Source organism: Molothrus aeneus, chromosome 24 (assembly GCF_037042795.1).
Source record: "Molothrus aeneus isolate 106 chromosome 24, BPBGC_Maene_1.0, whole genome shotgun sequence".
Lineage (NCBI taxonomy): Eukaryota > Metazoa > Chordata > Aves > Passeriformes > Icteridae > Molothrus > Molothrus aeneus.
In genome coordinates, this window is record NC_089669.1 from 4,516,947 (window position 1) to 4,528,327 (window position 11,381).

Sequence of the window (11,381 nt, forward strand, 5' to 3'; positions counted from 1 at the left end):
AGGGAGCAATCCCTGCCTGCCAGGGATCGTGGGCTCCTCCAGCTCTGGGCATGAGGCCCCTGGCACGCTCAGAAGTGGCAACTTCTGCCTGGGCAACATTTCTGGGGAGCTAAAGAGGACACAGAGAGAAAAATGTGGGGCTGCAGTCTAAAGCACTGACTGAAATGAACAGGGGTGCTCGTTATGCTGATGATAGAGAGGGGGATCCCCCACGTTTCCCCAGCATCACCCGTGTGGACGTGACCTTGTCCCAGAGTGTTTTCCCCCTGGAAATGTAACTGAGGGAGGTACAAGGGTGGAAGGTGCTTGTGGGCAGGAGAGTGCAGGGAGAGTCTGGGATGGGCAGGAGTGTGGGCTGGTTCAGAGAGGCTGGCGAGGGCTCTCTGTGGTTAAGGGGTACCCCCACACCACGGGACTGCAGTGTGAGGCCAGGAGTGGTGACAAACTAGAAAAGGGACATCCTGAATCCAGCACTGGTGTCCCTGAGCTGTGAGGCTGAGCTACAAGCTGGATCCCTGATATATTTGTGACATATGTAACAATGTGGAGCCACGAGGACAATCCCACGGGGATTCTCTGTAAAACAGACGCCAAAAAAAGGCTGCAAGGAGCGCAGAGAGGGGTGGCAGGAGGGTTTATCCGAGCAGTCCCAGGCCCGCGGGCTCTCCCGGCTCGGGCATCCCCGCCCGGCTGCGGAACAACGGGGCGGTGCTGTCCTCGCGTGGCCGCCGGCGGCACCGCACCGCGCCCGGGCTCCCCCAAATCCCCGCTCCCTCAATTTCCCTCTCCCTCAATTTCCCGCTCCCCAATCTCCCGCTCCCCCAAATCCCCGCTTCCCAAAATCCCGGGCTCCCCCAAAATCTCCGCTCCCCAAAATCCCCTCCTCCCCAAATCCCCGCCCCCCCAAAATCCCCCACTCCCCAAATCCTCGTTCCCCAAATCCCCGCTCCCCCAACATCCACGCTCCCCCCAAAATCCACGCTCCCCCAATCTCCCGCTTCCCAAAATCCCGGGCTCCCCCAAAATCTCCGCTCCCCCAAAATCTCCGCTCCCCAAAAATCCCCGCTCCCCAAAATCCCGGGCTCCCCAAAAATCTCCGCTCCCCAAATCCTCTCCTCCCCAAATCCCCGCTCCCCAAAATCCCCTCCTCCCCAAATCCCCGCTCCCCAAAAATCTCCGCTCCCCAAATCCTCTCCTCCCCAAATCCCCGCTCCCCAAATCCTCTCCTCCCCAAATCCCCGCTCCCCAAAATCCCCTCCTCCCCAAATCCCCGCTCCCCAAAATCCCGGGCTCCCCCAAAATCCCCGCTCCCAGGGGCTCTGTCCAGCGCAGAGAGCGAGCAGGGAGTGAAAGGGGATCCAGCTTGTCCATGTGCTGGCAAACGTGTCCCCATCCTGCCCCTATCACGATGGAAAACCAGAAGGCAGCGATGTCAGGGGTGTGCCCAAAGGCAGCAGTGAGAGCAGGCAGGGAAGGGCTGGGAATGGCCTCATTGTTCTTCATCTGCATCCTCCTCCTCCTCCTCCTCCGTGATCCCCGCAGCAGAGCGCGCCATGGCCTTCATCCAGCGCTGTTTCAGCTCCTCAGTGTCCGCCACGAAGGTGAACACCTGCCGGGACTGCACCAGCTGGAACAGGTGCCGGGACTCGCTCTGGGGCATGTCCCGCACCTGATAGCCCAGCAGGGGGATGGAGGTGTGGGCTCGGACGTCCTGCCAAGAAGAGAGACAGCGGTGGGAGGCAGGGCATGGGCACAGCGGGATGGGACGTCCCTTGGGCACAGTGGGATGTCCCAGGATGTCCCTTGGGCACAGTGGGATGTCCCGGGGTGTCCCTTGGGCACATCAGGATGGGATGTCCCTTGGGCAAAGCCGGACGTCCCAGGATGTCCTGGGATGTCCCTTAGGCACAGCAGGATGGGATGTCCTTTGGGCACAGCAGGATGGGATGTCCCAGGATGTCCCTTGGACACAGTGAGATGTCCCTTGGGCACAGCAGGATGTCCCAGGATGTCCTGGGATGTCCCTTGGGCACAGTGGGATGTCCCCTGGGGGCGCACTCAAGCCAGGCCTCACCTGGGGGGCTGCATAGATGTAGAGCACGAGGGGATCGTCCTGTGGGATCACGAACCAGCCCCGTGTGCCCCCCTTGCCGTTCTTGTCCAGCAGCTGTAGGGAACTGCAGAGCAAACTCCTGCTTGATACCTCTGCAGCTCCTTTCTGCCAAAACAACCAACAGATCCCTTAATACCCAGTGCAGATGGTAGAAAGGGCACTGAGCTGATTTCCTGGGGAATTCCCTGCCCACTCTAGGGAAAGCAGGGGCAGGTGAGGGCTGTGATGGTGCTGCTGCATCCTGTGGTGAAGGGAGCTGCTTGGTCCAAGGCTTGGAGCATGAGGGAGGAAGGGAGATCAACACATGCACTTTCTGAGTGCCCTGGGAGTGACTCCCACCCCTCCTGCTGCAGGGCCAGGCTGGGACAGCGAGGCTGGAGCCCGGGGTGGGTGGCAGTGCTCAGGTGGCACACGGGGGTGGAGCTCACCTCCAGGATGCCTTTGTGCTTCCCCTCGCGGTCCTCCAGCACCGTGTGGCCGGTCAGGAAGATGAAGCACTCCTGGCAGACGCGGTTGGGGCGGTTCCCATCGTACTGCAGCTCAGCCTTGTAGTCAGAGCAGCGAGCACACACCACCTGCAGCCACCAACGGGGACACTGGTGACACTGGGGCAGAGCCAGGGGACCCAGCGACAGCTCCACGAGGAGCTGAGGGGCAGGAGCAGCCCCTGTCACAGACATCTTTTCTGAAAAATCCTTTCCTTAGGATTTTTCCTCCTGAGAAGCTGAGAGGCCTCAGGAACAAAACGTAAACAATGATTATCTGCTGCTGTGGGATGCAACAGGGGCATCTGGGATTGGTCTCATGTGGTTGTTTCTAATTAATGGCCAATCACAGTCAGCTGGCTCGGACTCTCTGAGACACAAGCCTTTGTTATCATTCTTTACTATTCTATTCTTAGCTGGCCTTCTGATTAAGTCCTTTATTCTGTGCTTTTAGTATAGTTTTAATATAATATATATCATAAAATAATAAATCAAGCCTTCTGAAACATGGAGTCAGATCCTCGTCTCTTCCCTCATCCTAAGACCCCTGTGAACACGGTCACACAGCCCCAAGCCTAGGAAAGGGGTACAAGGTGCACTCCTGGCCCAGCAGCCACCTGAGCAGGCCAGCAGGGAGGGGACACTCACATATCCACAGGCTCGGCAGTGGTGCCTCCGGCGGGTGATGGCGTTGAAGGGCTCCCTGCAGCGCATGCACATGGTCACCAGATTGTCCCTCACCCACTGCGGGGCTCGGCGGCCCAGCTCCTCTGCCTGGGGGTGGGAGAGCACAGTCTGGGTGTCCTCAGCCTCCCCCCAGGTCGGTTGAGCTTGGGAAACTGAGGCACAGCAAGGTGTGTTCTCCCAGGTGGGACACAGGGAGAGCAGGAGGGTTACCTTCAGTGCAGGGGTGTCTGTCTCCAGTCCATGGACTGCAGTCTTAAAGGTCTCACTCCTCTTCTCCTTCCTGTCAATGGCATCTTGGAAGGCCTAGAGGGGAAGGCAGGGCTGGAGGGGCACTGGGCGTGCCCTCACCCAGGGCATCCAGCTGGGATGGGGGAAGCTGAGCCCCCTCTCCCAGTACTCGCTGGTACCTGGATCCAGTCGTTCATCTCCTCCTCAGATCTGGGTACAAAAAGGAGCTGGATGAGCTGTTGTCCCTCCTCCCTGAGGATGTGCATGACTTCACCCTTCCCCTTACCTGGCTTGGAGCTCCAGTGTCCGCTGCTTTCCTGAGACCAGGAAGGTGTGAGGGAACTCAGCGTCCTTCAGCTCCCGCACCTGTGGGAGACCAAAGGAATTGTGTGGAGCTGAACCCACTTCCAGCACACCTGGACCTTTCTCCATGATGTGGGGTACAGGGATGTCCCTCTCACACAAGCCCTTCAGCCCCTCAGATCCCACAGACACAAGATTTCACTGGCATTTCCCAGGATCAGAGTTATCAACCCCACTCACAAAGCCACCCCTGCCTCCAGCTCCTCCCTCCCTCCTGAGGAAATTCGGGCAGCAGTCACACCCCAGAGCAGAGGCTTTTGGAGCAGGCAGGAGCTGGGGGAAGCACAAAGACAAGGGCAGCTGTCTGACCTTCATGCCCCCCACATCCATGCGGAGGTGGACCTGGAACTCGGCGCCCACCTGGATGACCTTGGGCACGCAGTAGAGCAGCATGTTGTTGAACTGGGAGGGGAGAAGAGGGTGGGTTGGAGCCCAGCACTGCCTGCTCTGAGCTGTGGGCTTCCCTGGGGTCTGGGGTCCTTCACTGCCACCTAAAACTCGTCTGTTTCTGCCTCAGCCCCCTCCCACCCTGCAAAGGTGAAGCATCTCCCAGGGATGCCATGCCCAGGGATCAGCAGATTCCCAACCGTGCCCTGCACTGAGCGGGGTCAAACCCTCCCCACCCAGCTCTGAATTCATCCCCTCTGTGTCAAGGTGACCCAGCAACACCCTGGCCAGGCTGTACCACCCCTCTCCTCACTCCCACCTCATCTGTTCCCTCCCCCTGCCCCAGGCACCCCAGCTCCCACCAGGAACAGGTACTTCTCCGATGTGCTGTTGTTGCGGGTGGAGATTTTTTGGATTGGCCCCTCCTTGATCAGCTCATTGGAGGGATCCACGATGTCATCCTCGAGGCCCAGCCTCTGATAGACCACCCAGAGGTTCTGCAGCCGTTCCTGGGGGAGGCACAGGACCTGTTCTTGTGGGGTGCTGAGCAGCCACAACCCTGTCACAGCTGGGTCCCCTCCATGCCCACCTCCCAGCCTGTGGCTGAGTGCTGGGAGAGGTGGCACAGCTCTCTCAGCCCAGACTGATCTTTGGGAGCAGCTCCCAGCCTTGACCAGCTGGTCACAGCCCAGCTGATGCTACAGATGTGACTTGGTGGTGAGGTTGGGCATTAAGAACAGGGTCTAAAGCTCCACAGCTGAACCCAGAGGGCTCTTGTCCCCTTCAAGGGGACTGTGCTGTGAGTTGCAAAGCATTTCCAGCTGGGACAGGGCCTCACCATCTCGGCAATAGCTGCATTGGAGTGCTTGGCCACCATAAAAATCATCTCCAGGGCTTCTGCAATAAGAACAGACAGGAGGTGAAACACACAACACCTGCTCTGGAGCTGTGGGAGGAAGCTTCTGGCTCTGTCCCTCATGGATGCACATGAGTAGCAGCTGCTGCCCTTCCATGAACACTACCAAAGTGGCCCTGAAATGCTGTGCAGGAGTCTGGGTACAGCTGGACTGCACATGGAGGGACAGACAGCCCACTCCTGTATCCCTCCATGCCAGCAGGACTGGGAACTGTGTTATCCACAGGGGTCTGATGTGTTATCCACAAGCTCCCCCAGCTGCTACAGGTGTCCTTAGGGGCTACTGTGGCCACCTGACACACCACCCTTCCCCTCCCCAGCCCCTGAAAAAGAAGATTAATCCCTCTCCCTGCTAGAAAAGGATCAGACTGAGAGGTTTATCCAAGGGCACAGGGCAGCTGGAGAGTGAAGCCAGGTTCTCTGGTGCCCATGTACAACACCAGGTGTAGGAGCACCGGGGGTAGGACAGTGGGGATGGATGGAGATGAGAGATCTCTGCAGCCAGGTCATGGAACTTGGGGTTTATTACAAAGGGCCTGGGTGCAGGGCCCTGCTGGGAGCTGCCAGCCACAGCTGGAGCAGGACTGAGAGAAGAGAGGGAGAGAGAGGATGAGAGGGTAAGAGAGGAAAAGGGGTAAGAGCGTAAGGGAGTAAAAAAGGTAAGAGAGCGAGGTTCCCGTTCCAATACAATAAATCTTCTTCTGTGTTGAATATTCTGATTCTCACTGACCAATCTAGTCCAAGATACAAATCCTATAGCATTTCCATACAGCCTATAAGAATCATTACATCACCATACTCTGTTACATTTTAAACCCTAAAAACTCCTCTTTGGGCCCCTTCTGCCAAGCTGCAGGGTCTGCTCTGACCCTTGGGCCTGTCTGCAAGCAGAGGGTGTTGTTCCATCAAAAGGGGATCACCTTCAGCCGGCCACACCATTGTTTTCCAGTTGTTCAGTAACTGGGGTATCTCAAAGCTTGCTTTCATTTCAATCTCACTTATAGTTTCTATATTCTCAAAATCTTTTGCCAGACAATCATATTTATAAGGCTTTCCTGTTTCATCTTCGCCAACAACCAGGGGTTGTTATTTCCCTACAAACCCACCCTGCCCTCCCCTCCATGAGCCCTTACTCTCGGCATCGCCTCTGTCGGGGGACTGGGGCGGGAGTTTCCGGACGTAATCCTTGAGGAGGAGCTCGTAGCGCGGGATCCTCTGCACAGGCTCCAGCATGTGGTGCTGCAGCGTCAGGTTAGCACAGACCTTCCTCCTCTGGCCAGGGACAGCAAGCACGGACAGAGGAACAGTGACCAAGGCAGCTCGCACCCTCTGTTGTTTCCCCACTCCCTGGAGATTTTGGGAGCTCTGCTGCCATTCCCCTGCCCTGCCCTTACCTGGATGTCAGCAATGAGCTCCTGGAAGGGGGGTGATTTCTCTGACCAGGCAGTGATGAGCTCCACGGCCTTGTCAAAGTTCTTCACATACTCCCCGTACATCTTGAGGAAGGGTGCAAGCTTCTGGATGACATCCCCAATGCGGGGGTTGTGGTGCCTGCAGGAGGGAACCACAGACCAGCAGCTTCCTCAGGACAGACAGACAGTGAGAGATGAACTGAAGGACCATGGTGGAGGACTGAGGTTTTCCCTGCTGCAGGCTGCTACATCCCCACACTGATTCCTGCTCTCCAGAGCAGGAATGTCCCCACCTTGCAGCCAGCCTGGGCTGTTCATACCCAGGCACACCCTCAAACCACCTGAGATGTCACCCAGCTTTCCATACTCTGCTCTGAGCATTTTAAGGAAGTGTTTTCCAGCAAAAGACACTTGGAGATAAACAGGCTGTGTGACCGTGTTCACAGGGGTCTTAGGATGAGGGAAGAGATGAGGATCTGACCCCATGTTTCAGGAGGCTTGATTTATTATTTTATGATATATATTATATTAAAACTACTCTAAAAGCATAGAAGAATGGATTTCATCAGAAGGCTGGCTAAGAATAGAAAAAGAAGGAATGATAACAAAGGCTTGTGGCTCGGACAGAGAGTCTGAGCCAGCTGGGCTGTGATTGGCCATAAATTAGAAACAACCCCATGAGACCAATCCCAGATGCACCTGTTGCATTCCACAGCAGCAGATAACCATTGTTTGCATTTTGTTCCTGAGGCCTCTCAGCTTCTCAGGAGGAAAAATCCTAAGGAAAGGATTTTTCATAAAAGATGTGTCTGTGACAGGCTGAGCTCTGGTCTTGGTGGGAGCCTGAACTCAGTGCTGCTCCCCCATTGTGGCCAAGGCACCCAGGTGTGCTGCCCTCCCCTCCCCTCCCCTCCCCTCCCCTCCCCTCCCCTCCCCTCCCCTCCCCTCCCCTCCCCTCCTGCAGCTCACCAATCCCCCATGCGCTTCTGCAGCTCTGGCAGGAAGAACTCAGCATGGAACTGGTAGATGGAGGAGATGTTGGAAAAGATCATTTTCACCACCTCCTCTGGGACCGTCTTCCCAGTTTTGGCTTCTTTCATCAGCTCTGTATAGAATACCTGGAAGAAAGAAGGGTGAACAAAAAGGGCCAGGGAGATGTTTGAGGATCCCATTTCCTCTCTGGGACAGGCACATCACCCAGTAAAAGGTCTGACTGTGCAGGAGGAAAATCCCAGGCTCCAAGAGGAGAGGGGGATGGAAGGCTTTCCTGGGACAAGGGTGCTTCCCACTGGTGTGGGGTCTAGAAAAGACAAATGCCAGGCCCAATCTCTGCCTGTAAAGACCAGCAGCCCACATGTTTCTCATTTTTACAGCTTCAATCCCTCCAAAATCCCCTTGCACTGGTCCCTCCACTCCCCAGTTCACCTGATCAAGGAGATGGAGGCGGTTGACATAAGCCTGCTCTGTCTCCAGCAGCTCCAGGGCGATTTTCTTTTCCTCTGGTTCCTGCATGGGGAGCAGGGCTCAGTCTCATGGGCAGAGATGAGACCTTGAGCCAGCCCTGCCTGAGTGTGGGCACCCACCCCACCAGCCTCTGGAGCTCACCTGGCTGCCAGGCTCCAGGCCTGGGCCCTGTGGCCTCCTCCAGTTGTCCTCACGGATTTTGGATCGCAGAGAACGGAGGCATTTGAAGCTGAGTCCACGCTGACCTTGCTGATCCTTCTCCTCCTCATCCTCTTTTCTGGTCAGGGAGTGGCTCTGGCTGGCAAGGAATGCTGGAAGCTGGCTGCCTGCCTGTTTGTCCCTCTGGGCAGATGTGCTGTTCCTGCTACAGAGGAATGGGATCAGCTCAGCCATTCCCCCAGCACAGCCCAGCTTAAAGCCACCAGAAGGGACAAGAGCAGCAGCTGCCCAGCGCTGTCTCTGCCCTGCAGTACAAACATCCTCAGCATCCTCCATGGGGTGAGGATCCAGCCTCTCTTCTCCCAGAGCCCCTTGCTGCTGTGCCCAGTCCCTCTCCTGCTCTAGAAAAGCAGGATCCTGCTGTTTATCCTACCCACAGCTCTGGTTTTCTGCCTGCTGCCACCATGGAGAAAAGCAGGGAGAAGCCCAAGAGCCAAGAGTTTTGAGCCAAGAGCAGGCCATGTGTGGGTGGTTTTGCAGACAGGTTGTTTTTGGTGGTGCTCTCTCTTCCCTTTTCTGGCAAAGACAATGAAAGCAGGTCCAGAGCGGGCATGAGGGAGAAGCCAGGCCGTGAAGGTGACAGCAAGTGACTTGTCTGTCATCCAAGAGCTGGTCACTGCAGGAAACTGCTCTGGGCAGAACTGGAAAGACATCCACTGCTGGCCTGCAGACAGGAGTGGGATGGATGGGATGGGAAAGACCTGAAGAATTTGGACATCAAAGTGCAAAGCTGAGGATAGGAAGTGACTTGGGGAGCAGAGACTCATCTGAAGAGGATGCCAGCTCCATCCCATGCTAAAGATGTCTGTGAGCTCAGGAGTGCATCCACAGCCATGCACAAATCCCCTCCTGTCCAGGGGGGCTGGCAGAACCCTTCAGAGGATTTTTCCATCTCTCCTGGTGCCTCCCAAACCTGTGTCAGCCTGAAGCCACGGCTGAGTCCCAACAGGGAACTTCTCTCTTTCTATTTATGCTGACTTAGGCCAAACCATTGTCTGCTCCAAAATGCTCTGCTCATTCCCAGGTTCCCCAGCTTCCTCTGAAAGTCTCAAGTTACTTTTATTTCCTCTAAATCAAAGGCAAACAACAAACACACTGCAGTAGTGACATGGGGGCAGATCAAACACTGCAGTGGTTCCAACACAACATCACTGGGGGATGATGGGCACAACCACAAAGCCTGGGGAAAAGCACACAGCAGAGATGCAGGAGTTCCTGGAATGAAAGGAAATCTTGTGCCTGAGCATCTTCAGGAATGGCTGCAAAACTCACCTGCCCAGCCCTTCCAAGGCTCACTGAGAGCATCTCATGGAATGGCAGGATTCCATGCCTTGACTCATCAGATGGAGAAAGTGAGAAATAACTCACCTGAAGCCTCAGAATTACCTTTACACCAGAGCCAGGGCAGATCCCCTCGCTCAGACCCCAGCACACACTGTCGAGGGTCCCAGCTCACACTCCAAAGGAAGGAGCTTCTTTTATTAAAGGAATTCTCTCTCTCCCTTACCACAATGCTTTCTGTTTCCTTTCCTAGGAGCCACATCTCTGCAAACAACTGGACAGTCTGAGGCTGGGACCCTCCCAGACACCCAGGCAGTTCATTCCCAGTGAAAACCTCTGCCTATATATTTGCAAACCACAATTCCTTTCCCCAGCAGGCAGCAGGATGCACCAGGCAGGCTGAGTGTGAAGGTGCTGGCTGTGGGGGAATGGGCTGCCACAGCCTAATCCTGAGCCAGGCAGAACCACTCACACCCCACTGAGGTTTCCAGATTCTGCTCATGACCTGCAGCAGGAGGGAGACACTGAGGCAAACCTGAGTTGTGAAGGATTACAAATCACCTTGTCAGCTTCTCCAAAATCACCTTGTCAGCTTCTCCACAGGCTCCAAACCACCTCCACAGTGGGTTCCTTCCTTCCCAAACCCACTCCACGTGGAGCCCTAACACACCCTGAACACCCAGAGCCCTCCTGCCTTACCAGTGGTCTTCAAATGCAGCCACCAGCTTCACCACACTCTGCTGATAATCTGCCTTTCCCTCCATGGCAGGGCTGGGAGCAGCTCCAGGGTGTCCAGGAGCTGCAGGGGCAGGTGCTGGGGGCTGCAGCTCCTTCCTCTGTCCCCCTCTCTGCTCTGAAGTGTTCTGGCTGCAGTTTGGGAACGAGGATTTGCACGAGGCAAAGCCCACCCGCTGCCCTCTCTGTGGTAGCAGAGCTTGTCACTGGGTCGGCCTCAAAAGGGAAGGGAAAGAGGAACCACAGCACTTTGTGGGTAGGAGAAATGCTGAGAAAACACTGGGAATGGCTTCAGTTTGGGAGGGACCCAAGTGTGGCACAGCCAAGGCCAGAGCAGCAGCAGGGATGGCGCAGGGCAGGTGTGACCTGGGACACCTCTGGGCTATGCAGCACACGTAGGGTGGGCTCTGTCCTCTCGGGACTCTAGCTGGTCACAGTGACCCTGAGATGTGTTAGAAAATCTCTTTTTCCAGCCTGGTGATTGAAGAAGGAGTCAGAACTCTTCAGTTCTCAGTCTCAAGGTTGTTTATTGTTTCTCATCTATAAAATTTTTTCTCCTGTCCAGCCAAGGTCTGCTCAGCAAGACAGTCCAGGCACTCTGCCTGCCCCCAGGGCGGTGTTATTTTTTTATAAAAAAACCTAGATATACAATATTTACAATTACTTTCCAATACCTATCACCTATGTTAGACAGTGAGCTTCTACTCTAAACTAATCTGTCAGTGCCAACATCACAGCAGAAGATGGAGGCCAAGAAGAAGAAGGAGAAAGGCTGGACACGCCCAGATTCCCCCATCTTTTCCCCTGAACTCCCATGCCAAAAACCCCAAAAAATCTATTTTTCACCCTGTCATAAATTCACTATCATTCTACTTAAACTTTCATGGCTTGTAAATAAGGTTGGTAATTGTTTTTTCCAAGGGCTGAATCAAAGGCACAGGGGTCTTGGGCTCTGTGCCAAGGTCTCTGAGCACCCTGGGCAGGGGCTCAAGCCCTCCAGGGCAGCCAGAGGAATTTCCTGGGTTCTGAGTGTCCCACTAGGGTGGGAGTCTGGACAGTCTGGATGGCTGGAGTGGGCTGGCAGGACCCTG

General features: G+C 55.6%; 1 protein-coding gene across 1 annotated transcript; it reads right to left on the reverse strand.

The window, feature by feature from the left end:
- Nucleotides 1-1,394: 1,394 nt before the first annotated feature.
- FGD2 (FYVE, RhoGEF and PH domain containing 2) lies at nt 1,395-10,319 on the reverse strand. Its single transcript, XM_066565435.1, has 16 exons — nt 10,255-10,319; nt 8,197-8,419; nt 8,017-8,097; nt 7,561-7,709; nt 6,574-6,730; nt 6,313-6,451; nt 5,102-5,160; nt 4,626-4,772; nt 4,186-4,278; nt 3,800-3,879; nt 3,693-3,723; nt 3,496-3,588; nt 3,247-3,372; nt 2,542-2,688; nt 2,075-2,218; nt 1,395-1,711 (listed from the first exon to the last, which is right to left on the reverse strand). Exons 1-16 carry the CDS (start codon nt 10,317-10,319, stop codon nt 1,490-1,492), a joined length of 1,956 nt encoding a protein of 651 aa, XP_066421532.1. The 3' UTR covers nt 1,395-1,489.
- Nucleotides 10,320-11,381: the final 1,062 nt, after the last annotated feature.